The following is a 14,895-nucleotide window of genomic DNA, read 5'->3' as shown; positions in this document are numbered from 1 at the left end:
ATTTTTTTATCGCGAGATTAACGCTCTGTGACATGATGTAGGTTTTTCATAAGCTTTTGAAACTGCCAGGAACTTGGAACAGAGACTTTGCTTAGAAAAACGATAGCAGCTAGACTGTAATGCCACGCCCCGCACAGCCAGAGTCCTCTGCCCTCCCCCCAAGAGCCACGGTGCTCGGCTTAGGTTTCGTTTTCCCATCGGCGGCTCCAGCCCCACTTTGCAGTGGCTGTGACAAGACGCGTTATGCTCTGCAATAATTTAAAAAAAAAAAAAAAAATTGGTACAACCAGTGTTTGAACTATGCCGATATTTTCGGGGGGGGGTCCCTTTTTTTCCCTTGGGGGGGGGGGTGCTTGCACTTGTCTCAGAGCGCAGCTCTCCATCGCGCGCTCACTTCGGATATGCAAATGCTTCCCATTACACACGATTGCTATGTCAATAAACATCATTTTGCCAATATTTTAGAGACCCCCCCCAACATTTCCCAAATCATGTTTTCAAGGGATCTCATGTCTGTTTCAGGGGATCTCAGATCCCCCGAGTACCCCCGTAGTTCGAACGGTGAGCAAGCCTATTCACTTTTTTATGCTGATAAGAGAATTACAATGGTTTTTCATGTGACAGAAATGTGCGATTAAATTGCGATTAATCGCAAGTTAACTATGACAGTCGCAACATTAATCGCGATTAAATATTTTAATCGCTTGACAGCACTTTATATATCTTATATATATAATTTTTTTTTTACACAAACTAACCACTACTTTATTTTGATTCCTTTTCCTACACTGCATTGTTATCATTTTTGTAGAGAAATGCAAACAAGTTGACTGAGACCATAATATTACTCTATAGTCAAGTACCGCATGCACTTGTACACCTCTGCTGTGCTCGCGGAAAATGACATCATGCATGACGGCATTATGGTGACTTCCCTGACCAAAAAAAAAAAAAAGTCCTGTCTATTTTCATCACTTTACTGGTTATATTGTTAAAAATAAACTCAACATGCAGCTTTTATACAAATATAAAAGGACAGACTTTTATAAGATTGACTTTTAGCTCCGTTTGATTGAGAGATTTTTCCTTTAAAATGTTAAAAACTATAAACAGATAAAAAGTTTGTGACACGTCGTTCTTTAATGACTTATGGGCAGGAACTTGCTCTGGAAAGTAGTGCTCAAGGAAGAAAAAAAAACCAAAAAACAAAAAACAAAACTAAAAAATGTCAAGACAGTAACAGGAACCCTGTTTCATCACGCTGATTATTTCTGGAGTGTGTTGTTCTTGTTGTATCACACTGTGTGGGAATGTACATGTGATCCTCACAGCATGGCGATGCCCCAGTGTTTGCCCGCCCTCTCGCCTGCTGCCTGGAAGCCGGAGAGGCCGATCAGGGCCACGGTGGGGGTGATGGTGAGCGGCCCGACGTAGTTCAGCAACACGCCCGGGAGACCCAGCGCTCCCACACACACCTCGACCAGAGACGACACGATTATGGCCCCCTGGATCTATACACACAGAAATTGAGATTTTCTGACCTCAGTGTGTATACACGCACACACACACAGAGAGAGAGAGAGAGAGAGAGAGAGAGAGAGAGAGAGAGAGAGAGAGAGAGACACAGAGGAAGCTGAGGATGGAAGGATTATGGATCATGGCTGCCTCCAGTGTCTTTCATGACCAGTATAATTGAATACAGCTCGCTCTGACAGACCCGTGGGAACACAGCGTTTCACCACGAAATCCAAAACACTGAGGAAATCCAGCTGCAGAAAAAAAATAATAAATCACTCGACATGCTGAGAGTTTAACGGAGTGTGACGTCCAACAGGCTGCAGCACTTTAACAGCAAAAACATAACCAGAGTCTGTGCTTCATCAGCAAATATATAGCCAAAGCAAAAATCAGCACACGAGAAAGAGAGAGAGAGAGAGAGAGAGAGAGAACACATGGCAAAAGGTAAGGGTGAGATAGATAGATAGATAGATAGATAGATAGATAGATAGATAGATAGATAGATAGATAGATAGATAGATAGATAGATAGATAGATAGATAATGTGACAGATAAGATGGGTGAGGGTGAGAGAGACTAAGAAAGAAGAGAGATAAAGAGGTGGAGGAGATAGACATAGAAAAAAGACAGGGAGAGAAAAAAGAGGAGAAAAAGGTGAACTGACAAGAAGTGACAAAGTAAAAAAAAGAGAACAAAAACATTACAAAATAGGTGAGGAACAGGATAGATAGATAGATAGATAGATAGATAGATAGATAGATAGATAGATAGATAGATAGATAGATAGATAGATAGATAGATAGATAGATAGATAGATAAAAAGTGTGACATAAAATAGAGAGAGAGAATAAACTAAAATGTGACAAAATTGGTGAGGGTGTGAGAGACATGGAAAAGATAGACGGGACACAGAGGAAGAGACAAAAAAAAGAGAAAAACAGACAGAGCGAGAACTAGGACAAGAGGGGGAAAAAAATAACTGAGAAAACAGATAATGACAAAATTGAAAGGTGCACGTGTGCATGCACGTGTGTGTGTAAAAGCGGGTGTTGATTTGTTTTTATGAGTTTTCTCTCTTCTTATATTCACACTCTCACTCTTCTCTCCTTATGAATATGAAGCGGTTCACGTCCCCCCCCCCCCCCAAGTCCTGGAGGGAGTAGACGGGGTCGGGTGTTCCAGTACTCCGCTCTCACACTGAGGTTTCTCCTGATTATCTCATCTCATTATCTGTAGCCGCTTTATCCTGTTCTACAGGGTCGCAGGCAAGCTGGAGCCTATCCCAGCTGACTACGGGCGAAAGGCGGGGTACACCCTGGACAAGTCGCCAGGTCATCACAGGGCTGACACACAGACAACCATTCACACTCACATTCACACCTACGGTCAATTTAGAGTCACCAGTTAACCTAACCTGCATGTCTTTGGACTGTGGGGGAAACCGGAGCACCCGGAGGAAACCCACGCGGACACGGGGAGAACATGCAAACTCCGCACAGAAAGGTCCTCGCCGGCCACGGGGCTCGAACCCGGACCTTCTTGCTGTGAGGCGACAGCGCTAACCACTCTTTCTTGGGCGCTCGTCAAAGCGCCCCAGAAGTGCAGCGAAATAGCCAATCGTGCATGGTTGCTAGGGAAAAATAATAAATATTTGGCCAATCAGCACTGCCGAATTTAATGGTTTTGGGGCGCTGGAAATTTCACCCCTGCTACAGAAAGTGTGGGAAAGTTTTGGTTGCTATAGTGATAAACTTGAGGTCTCAGGTCAGTCAGTCAGAGAGATGACGGCGACGATGATAGCAGAGGGGCAGCTTCTACCAAATTCTGGGAGATCTTTGTTGAACTACCCTTTTGCGAGAAGGACGATGGTGGAAAAAAAAAAGAAATCTGTGTTAAGGAGCTGCAACCCGACAAACCCAAAATAAACATCACCCAGCCAACCAAGGAGAAAGTTAAAGCCTACAACAGGACTTTTTGCAGGAGTTGGTTCCAGTGTAAGTCGTGGCTGACAGGCTGTGGAACAGCCAATGCACTTTTTTGTTTCCCCTGCATCCTTTTCAAAAAAGTGACAGGTGTGATTTGACGTGGACGCAGTCTGGACAAACTGACTTAAAGCACCTTTCCGAAAGCATCAAGAAGCAGGAAAGATCAAGAGTTCACATGGAAAACTGCGTAAAGCTAGCTGTACTCGGAAGGATTAGCACAGCGGCGCAGCTAGACGATGGGCACCGCATTGCTGTAAGAAAGCACAATGAAGAGGTCGATAAAAACCATCACAGTTTATCTAAGATCATCGATTGTGTTAAATTTTGTGGTGCTTTTGAACTAGCAATGCGGGGACATGATGAAAGTGATTCTTCCCCCCCACTCTCTCACACACACACTTACTTGATTTGTGTGTGTGTGTGTAAGAACTTGAGTATTGCATTTGATACCGTTCCTTTCCAAAGCATAAATGGAGCGTAATATAAAGTAAATTAACAATTTACAGCTATCTGTGAAACTGCTGATTTTGAGAAGGAAATTAAAAGTTACTATTGTGGAATCGTTGTCATTTTCTGACTGTTAATTTGAATACTTATACTGGACTAGGCAGGGAAATCTATTGGCACACCAGCCACCACTGGGGGTGGCACGGTGGTGTAGTGGTTAGCGCTGTCGCCTCACAGCAACAAGGTCCGGGTTCGAGCCCCGTGGCCGGCGAGGGCCTTTCTGTGCGGAGTTTGCATGTTCTCCCCGTGTCCGCGTGGGTTTCCTCCGGGTGCTCCGGTTTCCCCCACAGTCCAAAGACATGCAGGTTAGGTTAACTGGTGACTCTAAATTGACCGTAGGTGTGAATGTGAATGGTTGTCTGCGTCTATGTGTCAGCCCTGTGATGACCTGGCGACTTGTCCAGGGTGTACCCCGCCTTTCGCCCGTAGTCAGCTGGGATAGGCTCCAGCTTGCCTGCGACCCTGTAGAACAGGATAAAGCGGCTAGAGATAATGAGATGAGCCACCACTGGAGGTGGTCGTCAGCTTTAAGAGCCGAATCTTTCCTGGAGTGATCATGATTGGATGGAGGAGTGGGTGGAGTCTCACCTCTCTGATCCTGGGGTACCAGATGTGCTCCGTGTGCATGAGCTCAGTGCTGTTCACCAGAGGAACATCTGCAACAGGGAAGGACATGTGGGAATCAACTGCATGAACGTGCGTGTGTGTGTGTCTCAGTGTGAGGGAGTCAGTGATGTACCTGTTGTATTACACTTCCATTTGTCTAACGAAAGGATGGCTCTGGCTGGGGCAAGGAATGCAAAAGCACTGGCCTGGAATAACGGAAGTCTGCAAAAAGAGAGAGAGAAAAAAAAAAGTGATCACAAGATAAATACAAATGAACGATCGTTGCAGTACCGTATCATAACCACTAGATGTCTCCACTATCAAGGCCATGTTTCAATGGCACTCAATACATGATGAGCTTCATCACAGCTACTCAGAACCCATGCCATATGACAAGCAAGTGTTCAAATCCCAGGATAAATAAATAAAAATAGCTCACTGCCTTTCTGCCACCCCAAGTAATTTACTTTTTTTTAAATCAATCAAATTAAATCAAATTTTATTTATATAGCCCTTTACAATAACCAAAAGGTACCCAAAGTGCTTTACATCAAAGCCATAAAACAGAACACCAAAACACACAAAAACGCAGGTTTTGACTGCGGAAGGTGCCACCGTGCTGCAGATTACCAAAAGCCTTTCAGAAGTACATGAAATAAAACAGACGAAATGAAGCACCCCTCAAAAACAAGACTCCCCTAGTCAGGATTGTATGCCAATCTAAAAAAGTAGGTCTTCAACTTTGATTTAAAAAGGCCGGGATCAATAGTGGTGCGAGTGTCGGGGGGGCAGATTGTTCCACAGTCTGGGAGCAGCGACAGCAAAAGAACGATCACCCCACTGTTTATATCTCGACCTTGGAACTTCTAACAGAAGCTGACCCGAAGAACACAGGGCCCTACCATGATCACGAACAGTTAAAATCTCAGACAGGTAAGAGGGAGCCAGGCCATTGATGGCATTAAAAACAAACAGAAGTTTAAAATCAATTCTAAAACGGACTGGAAGCCAATGGAGTGACGACAGCACAGGAGTAATGTGTTCACGTGTAGACGTGCTTGTTAAAAATCGGGCCGCAGCGTTCTGTACAAGTTGAAGACGTAAAATTGAAGACTGGCTGAGGCCAACATACAGGGCATTACAATAGTCCAGTCTCGAACTGATAAATGCATGAATTGCGTTTAAATCTAAAAGCTGTCATTTGCTGTAAAACAGATTCATCGATTAACTCTGGATGATGAAACCGGATCAGGAATGGACTGTGTGTGTGCACAGCTGTAGCTAACGAACACACATGTGCGCACTGCTTTCCAAGAAGAAAGGGCAGGAGTGTAGTCTCTGTGCGTTCACCTCACTGGAAACAGTGAGTCATCACTTCACATCATCCTTCACCTCATTTAACCCTGGTTTTTCAGTGCCCTTCTGTTACATCTCCATAGAAATGGCACATGCGACATGCGTGTGATATCGCTGGAGGTCATGTGAGCGGACCAGAGATCAGATGTTTGAGAACTTGTCCTACTTTCAGACAATATACAGAAAGTTCTAGGTTGGGATTAGAAAATCATCTAAACAATCCAACAACTCTCCTACTGTTTTAAAATATATTCACATGTGTGAATATATGTTTTAAAATATATTCCACACACACACACACACACACGGATTTCTATTTTATGACTCCTACATTACTGAGTCAGCACAAAAACATTTTAGAGTCCAAACCTTCATTTTCTAGCGCAAAATTAAATGTTACCGGGGGGTGTTGGGGTGTTTGTATCCGAGCAGTATATTCCATAAGAGAGCGCTTTTCAGATTAAACAATAAAATGAAGGCTGCTGGGTTTTGGTCTAAAATGAAGTGAGTGTGACGGTCAAAGTGTCCAGAAGAACTGTGGCTGGTTCTCTAAGGCTACGTTCACACTGCAGGCTGAAGTGACTCAAATCCGATCTTTTCGCCCATATGTGACCTGTATCCGATCTTTTATTGACAATATGAACGACACAGATCCGATTTTTTCAAATCCGACCCAGGCCGTTTGGATATGTGGTCCTAATTCCGATTCCTATCCGCTCTTTTCATATGCGACTTCAGTCTGAACCGCCAGGTCGCATTCATCCGACTTACACGTCATCAACAAGCCACAAACGTCACTATTCTGCGCTGAAGTAGGCGGCGGGTCTCTCAAAAAAAGTTACAACAACATGGCGCATAATCACGGGCGCAGATAGAGGGTGGGACTCGTCCCACCCAGATTTAAATTCACCTCGTTCGGTCCCCCCCACTTATAGGGAGGAAAAAACGTCTATGCTGTCTTTCTTTGCATAAGGCAAACCTCACGGAAAAATCAAAAGACTAATTACCATTCGGTTTATTGAGGTGCACAGCAGTGTATACATAGTTGCAACAAATCACATAAAACAAAACAAAGACTGATATTCGGTTGGTTGAGCTGCGCAGACTGCACAGGTTGCGAGCTCGAGCTTGGTTGCTATGGTTACTAACAACAAGTTTGACAGGCATATCGGGGTTGGGGTTGGTTTGCTGGCAGCTTTGTCCCCCCCAGTTCAAAAAACGTATCTGCGCCCCTGCGCATGACATCAATGCGAGGGACGCTTCGGGCTGTGAAGGTTCTGAATCTTCTCAATGGAAGGACGCAGAGGTTAGGGAGCTGATTTCCATTTGGGGGGATGCAGCTATTCAAGCTAGATTGGATGGGTCATACCGCAACCGGGCGGTTTTACTTCCGTAAACACTGGCCATGCTCACTGCGTGTGATGTCGTCGTATCCTGCAATGCGCATGCGGAACACTTTTAGGTCACTTTTCGTTCATACTGAGGATCACATACAAGTCGCATATATTTGTTAATGTGAACGACCTCACAAAAAAATCGGATTTCACAAAAAAAATCGGAATTGAGCATTAAGCCTTGCAGTGTGAACGTAGCGAAAGATGCTCAGTAAAACCCACAGCTCATTTCCGCATAAAACTGCACTCATTGGACCTCAGACTTTTTTTTTTTTAAAAAAGCAAAGGGTCGTCTCACACCAAATATCAACTTTCATTTATTATGGATTACTGTTTAAACCAGGGGTGGGCAGTTATTTTTTCCATGGGGCCACATGAGAAACAAAATTTTGTGGAGGGCCGGACCAAAAGGCTGAACTAAATTCTGCATAATATTAATTGTATTTCTTTATATAAAGCAGTAAATAACACTGTTTTTACAAGCTGCTAAGACTGGTAAGAGTATGGGGAAAAAACGAGGTTGCCTTACAAAAAAATGTCATTTATTCAATCAAATTTCCCAAAACAATGGTTAACAAAATGTGAACGTTTGTACCATTTTTTTCCAGTCACATTCACCCCAAAACACAATAAAGACATCACAATATTGTCTTTCTGCTCCAAATATCAAGCAAGATACATCATATTATAATAATGACGCCCACATTTGTAGTCTAATCACCTCATTTGGTGTTTTTCAGTTTTTCGGATCTGCTCTCCGCAAACTAAACACACAGCTTTATCTCTGACTTCAGTAAATAAATACTTAGCAGTCCATGTTTTGTTGAAAGCCCTGCATTCGGCATCTACCTTTCTTCTTTTTGCGGACATTTTGGGGGCTAAAGTCTTCCTGTGACCTGCTCGCAACAACGTCGATTCGGTGTAGGTATCAGATCTACAGATCGGCTCGGGCGCCTGCTGGTGACGTCACACTATGTGATTGGCTGGACCGTTTGAAGGATGACGTACAAGTTTGTGGTTGGTCTGGACAAATTACGGAAGTAGTTATCGCGGGATTAGGTTTCGTGGGATTTCATGTCATGTTCATGTCGGGCGCATTGTGTTTTTGTTGAACACAACTTCAAAATAAAGGCAATGCACATTCAGACCATGCATGAGGTAAAATTAGAAAATATGTTTATTTTGTAATTTCTAATTAACCTTACGCGGGCCGGTCAGAATGAACCAAAGGGCCGGATACGGCCCGCGGGCCGTAAAATGCCCAGGTCTGGTTTATAGTATACTCAGCAAAAATAAAAACTTGACACTCATTATTTTTCAAATAGCGTTTAGAAACTTTTCTTGAAAGAGTTCTTGTTGTGATTATGGTTAAATGCATTGTCAAGGGCATTACGTCACACATTCATTCTACTGGTCGGGCCTACGTAGCACGTGCGAGAGCACTGCACGCTAAAATCACGTTTCCACGTGACACAAGTGACGTGACCTATTGATACACGTGCAATTGATCTCACGGTAGCAGAGTAGAGTGTCATCTCAGAAAAACAAGGTTTTATGGTTAATTATTCGTTACTTTGCAATGCCACGACTGTCAAACATTCAGCGTGAACGTGCCATTGGCGTGCTGAATACGGGAACATCCGTCACTGACGTTGCGAGGGTTATGGGATGCAGTCGACAGACCATCCGTAATCTCCAGACACGTCTCCATCAAACTGGCACCACAGCCGACCGCCCCCGTCCTGGTCGACCACGTGTGACGTCACACGCAGAAGACCGACAGATTGTCTTACGTCATTTGCGTAATCGGTTTGTCACTGCCACATCCACTGGGAACGAATTGTTTGGAGGTCGAGTGACTGCCCAAACCATTCGAAATCGCCTGCGCTCTGCTCTGCATCAAGTTGTGGCTCACAGTTTTCGATCATGGACATTGTCGTCGCATTTCCGGTGGAACCGATTCCATGACAAACATGATCTGTATGCTATAGCATCTTTAATGACGAGATAATTGAATACAATCGTTATTTCAAACCTATTTTCCAAAATGTTCAAATTATTGACTTTGAAACGAGTGTAAAGTTTATTTTTGTTGAGTTTATTTATGTTGAAACATTATTATTTTAAGCCATTTTTGGTCGACAGCATTTCTTTACATGTGCTTCAGACTTTTGCGCAGTACTGTATATTCATTTCATATTCAGCACCTCTCTACAAATCACAAGGCCTTTTGTGTTTTGAAATAGCTTCGACCTTGTCCTGGTGCAGATACGTGAGCCGGGGGTGGATCGGCGATGCTGCAATACCACAGAGACACTGCGAGGACTGTTTAAACATCACACACACACACCATCTCAGTGTCATGGAAGACAGAGAGACAGACCGACCATCTCAGGTGTTACAGGAGAGAGAGAGAGAGAGAGAGAGAGAGAGAGACAGACACACCATCTCAGTGTCATGGAAAAAAGAAAGAAAGAAAGAAAGAAAGAAAGAAAGAGAGAGAGAGAGACCATTGCAGTGTCACGGAAGAGAGAGAGAGAGAGAGAGAGAGAGAGAGAGAGAGAGAGAGAGAGAGAGAGAGAGAGAAAGAGAGAGGGGGAGAGACACACAATCGCAGTGTCACGGAAGAGAGAGAGAGAGAGAGACACACACAATCGCAGTGTCACGGAAGAGAGAGAGAGAGAGAGAGAGAGACACACTCCATCTCAGTGTCATGGAAAAAAGAGAGAGAGACACACACACACACACACACACACACCCCATCGCAGTGTCACGGAAGAGAGAGAGAGAGAGAGAGAGAGAGAGAGACACACACAATCGCAGTGTCACGGGAGAGAGAGAGAGAGAGACACACACAATCGCAGTGTCACGGAAGAGAGAGAGAGAGAGAGACACACACACAATCGCAGTGTCACGGAAGAGAGAGAGAGAGAGAGAGAGAGAGAGAGAGACACACACACAATCGCAGTGTCACGGAAGAGAGAGAGAGACACACACACACCATCTCAGTGTCATGGAAAAAAGAAAGAAAGAGAGAGAGAGAGAGAGAGAGAGAGAGAGAGACACACACACACCATCGCAGTGTCACGGAAGAGAGAGAGAGGGAGAGAGAGAGAGAGACACGCACAATCGCAGTGTCACGGAAGAGAGAGACACACACACACAATCGCAGTGTCACGGAAGAGAGAGAGAGAGAGAGACACACCATCTCAGTGTCAAGGGAGAGACGGAGAGAGAGAGGGAAACAAAACTGGAAAAAGAGGAAGAGAAGTGTGTGTATAAACAAGTGTTGATTTATTTTTATCCAGTTTCTCTTCTCTTCTCTACTTTCCCTTCACCTCCCCCCCATCTTAACAAGATGGTTAAAAATAAATAAATTAAAAAAAAAAACCCACACCACACACACTATAATAAAGTTTTCAGGTCCGCACCACACCCACACACCCCCACCCTCACCGGCAGCCGATAGTGGTCTGCAGCAGTGTGGTGATGCCCACACAGAAGAAGATGGTGCCAATGAGTTGGCTAGTAGCCCACTGGTCGAATCCCACACACATAGCCTCGGCCAGCAGGAAGGGCACAGCGATCGTCCCGCTGAAACATGTTAAGTAGTGCTGTGGAGACACACATAGGAACAATTACAGGTCTGTGTGTGTGTGTTGTTTTAAAATTACAGAGTGAACAGAGCATGTACTTACTAAAATCAGCCATGGTGATTATAGCACTGAGCTACACTAACACTTCAAGGTTGTGTGTCAGCACACACAGTGTTCTGTAGCACATCAGTCCCACTGCCTTTCATGAGTCCGAGTGAGTCGACTGTTGGTCCAAGAGCCTTTCGCCAGTGTCTCAGTGAGTCAGTCAATCAAGCATCCGAGAGTCTTTAAGTTTCTGTGTGAGTCAACTGAGTGTCCTAGAGTGTTTACGGAACGTCCAAGTGGATCAGTTGAGTAACTGTGCAAGTCAACAGTGTCCGAGTGTCTCAGCGGAGTTGCTCGGACTTTCAGTCAAGTGTCTGAGTAAGTCAAGTGTCCAAGAGAGTCAATTAAGCATCCGAGTACCCTTGTGAATGCCTGAGTGGGTCAACGTCAGTCGGCCGAGTCTGAAATCACGCACTTACGCTACCGTTCAAAAGTTTGGGGTCACCCAGACAATTTTGTGTTTTCCATGAAAAGTCACACTTTTATTTACCACCATAAGTTGTAAAACGAATAGAAAATATAGTCAAGACATTTTTCTGGCCATTTTGAGCATTTAATCGACCCCACAAATGTGATGCTCCAGAAACTCAATCTGCTCAAAGGAAGGTCAGTTTTATAGCTTCTCTAAAGAGCTCAACTGTTTTCAGCTGTGCTAACATGATTGTACAAGGGTTTTCTAATCATCCATTAGCCTTCTGAGGCAATGAGCAAACACATTGGACCATTAGAACACTGGAGTGAGAGTTGCTGGAAATGGGCCTCTATACACCTATGGAGATATTGCACCAAAAACCAGACATTTGCAGCTAGAATAGTCATTTACCACATTAGCAATGTATAGAGTGGATTTCTGATTAGTTTAAAGTGATCTTCATTGAAAAGAACAGTGCTTTTCTTTCAAAAATAAGGACATTTCAAAGTGACCCCAAACTTTTGAACGGTAGTGTATTCACTACTCCCTACTCAGTATCTAGGGAATTACTCTATAGAGGACTATATAGTGAGTGAGCTCCTTGGCAAAATAAAAACGCTTTCGGACACTACTCCACCGCGCTGGCATTTACGTCATTACTGTCGCACAATTAAAATGTGCCAGATCGGTCGGCTGATGGGTTTTCAAAATAAACACATGCATGTCAGTATTTTTGTCGTAAATCCATATTATACTGAGCGCATTTCCAACATTAATAAATGCAGACTACTTTGTCGTACTCTGCTGCATCTTTTAGTTCTTTTAAATCAAGGCTGAATACTTTCTCTTCTTCTTCGCCGCTGCCTTTTATTACCGTATTTTTCGGACTATAAGTCGCACTTTTTTTCATGGTTCGGCTGGCCATGCGACTTATATACGTCGCACCGGAGTATATGTTTTTTTTTTTCACCGTAGAATAACTGGAGCTGATGCTGAGTCTGACGACAGCCACGCAGAAGAGGAAACGGCGCTTCATCTGCCGCTGGAGGCAGAGTTGTTCAGAAACGACACCGAGGATGAGGAATTCAATGGATTTGCTGATTTGGAGTGAAATCGTCAGCTTGATAAACTTGATTGACCTGTGTTTTATTATTAATGATAGGCCTATAGTTATTTAAATAAGTTATGTAGTGATTTTAGGCAGTGCTTAATTTGTGAAGTGGGAGGTCCCAGAACGCAGGAGGTGGGTGGGTCCGGCGACTCAAAAAAAAAAAAAAAAAAAGGCGGGGGATGGTTTACTATAACTTTACGCACATGCGCTTATTGTGTGTGTAAAATAATAAAAATAATAATAATAATAATAATAATAATATCAGACATTATGATCTTAGAAAACGCTTTAGTGACAAACAGTTACAGACAGTAATATGTCGTGATATATTATAAAATATTAATTTTTATTAGTCTATATATTAAATTATATATTACATTTATCTTCTAAAATAACAGACTGTACTCATCACAACCGGTTTATTTCACCATTGGAGATCAGATCACACAAGACATGAGTTAAATGACTCATTTTAAGGATTTAAGTAGGGGATTTAAAAGCGGTTGTTGTTTTTTTTCACTAGACGGGTGTTTTTACTACCGTACCTGTCTTTGGAGATGATATACCTATAGCCTACTTGACCTCTGATTTGATGAAATAAAATTCGACAAAAATGAAGAATGACTCTCCTCGATGATGACTACAGCTTTAATAACACAGATGAAAGAGCCATGGGGCGATAATAAGCCCTACCGGTAAAAATATTCTAAAAGCAAACTGATTAATGCATCAGTAATAGGCTACTAATATTAGTTATAATAATAATAATATAGGCTATTAATAATAACGATAGTGATAGTATTAAAGATAGTATTAAAGATAGTAGTAGATATTTAAAATAATCAGACTAGGGGCTTCCGGTTGGGCTCCAGCTAAGATGGCCGCCTAACATTGAACTTGCAAGGCCACCTTCAATATTTCATTTTCAAACTGAGTCAAAAGTGCTTTAACGGCAATTCTATTTGTTGACAATTATAATGGGATCGGCGGAGAAGAAAACTGTGGAGGAGTTAGACCCCCAAACCCCTTCTCCGCTATCTAAATCGGCAAAGAAGAAAGCCAAGAAACAGCTCTTTGGTGAGCACACGGATTCCATTTTGGATGGCAGCGCTGAGAGCTCTGTGTTAGCCACGCTAATCTATGAGATGCGGGGAACTCTACGCGAACTTTCCCTTGATGTTAAAGCTATACGGGGTGATATGGACACTTTTCGAAAGAAACTCTCCAATGTGGAGACTGAGGTCTCCGCAATGAACGCCTCTTTAATGACTTTGAACAAGCGTACTGACATTATCCAAGCTGCCCAGCGCGAGGACAGGTCACAAATTAGGGAAGCTACCTCAACGATTGCTAAATTACAATCCAGCGTGGCGGAGCTGGAAGACCGAAACCGACGAAACAATCTGCGTCTTGTTAACCTTCCAGAAAATGAAGAGGGGGACGACGCTATTGCTTTTCTGCAGCGCCAGCTCCCTATCTGGTTCCCTTCACTGGCTGATCGAGGGATCATCGAAATTGAGAGAGCTCATCGAGTCTACAAGAGAGGTGAAAACTCATCAAGCAAGCCCAGAACCCTCATCTTCAAACTTCTGAGGTACAACGATCGCCAGGCTATCATGAAGGCGTACCGACAAGCAGGCACGAAGGCACAACATGGGCAGTCCCAGCTCATGCTATTTGCTGACTACTCCAATGCCACCGCCGTGAAACGCAAAGCTTTCTCATCCTGCATCGCTTCGCTCAAACAGAAAGGGATCCAGTTTTTCCTTCTCTACCCTGCCAGCCTGAAGGTAACATTCGACTCAAACACCCGCATTTTCTCTTCTCCCGAAGAGGCTCAGCATCACATTAAAGACATTTGATTTCAGCACTTGCCTCTCCTACGAAAACATCCGTTATTGCACTGGTTAGCGACCTGACTATACTGTATTTGGAATGCGGAAGTAACGTTGTCTTCAACATGGATTGTAACGTGTGTTTTTCCGCTATTGTACTCGTTGGGTCACTTCTTTCATAAACAATGACTCGTGTTAAAGCAACCAAACTGAACGTGGTTTTGCAGGACTGTCTTAGCTCGAATCCAAGGAATGATGATTACTTTTGTTCTGGCTAGGCCATGCAGGGATGTTAGTGTTTTTCCCTGGCAGGCTAGCAGCGTTCTTGTTCTTGTTTTAATGCAATGCTTCAAGCCTGGGGGGGCTTTTGCTCATTTTTACGTCAGTTACATGGCTGCATATTTTCACATGGCTACATTTTCTTTTGTCTTCAAATTATCATTGTGTATGCTCATAACAGTTAATAATTG

General features: G+C 43.5%; 1 protein-coding gene across 2 annotated transcripts in view; it reads right to left on the bottom strand.

Annotated features, from left to right (window-relative positions):
• Positions 1–14,895, bottom strand: part of slc23a2 (solute carrier family 23 member 2) — an 82,827-nt gene that overhangs the window by 12,044 nt on the left and 55,888 nt on the right. For both annotated transcript variants that reach the window (XM_060931239.1, XM_060931238.1), the window contains exons 5-8: positions 10,823–10,980; positions 4,750–4,838; positions 4,599–4,666; positions 1,330–1,511 (exon numbers count right to left, since the gene is read on the bottom strand). In XM_060931239.1, the coding sequence (XP_060787222.1) occupies positions 1,330–1,511; positions 4,599–4,666; positions 4,750–4,838; positions 10,823–10,980 (497 nt within the window). The remainder of the gene's footprint in view (positions 1–1,329; positions 1,512–4,598; positions 4,667–4,749; positions 4,839–10,822; positions 10,981–14,895) is intronic.

This window comes from Neoarius graeffei, chromosome 10 (assembly GCF_027579695.1).
Source record: "Neoarius graeffei isolate fNeoGra1 chromosome 10, fNeoGra1.pri, whole genome shotgun sequence".
Lineage (NCBI taxonomy): Eukaryota > Metazoa > Chordata > Actinopteri > Siluriformes > Ariidae > Neoarius > Neoarius graeffei.
This window is presented reverse-complemented; position numbering and strand designations above follow the sequence as displayed.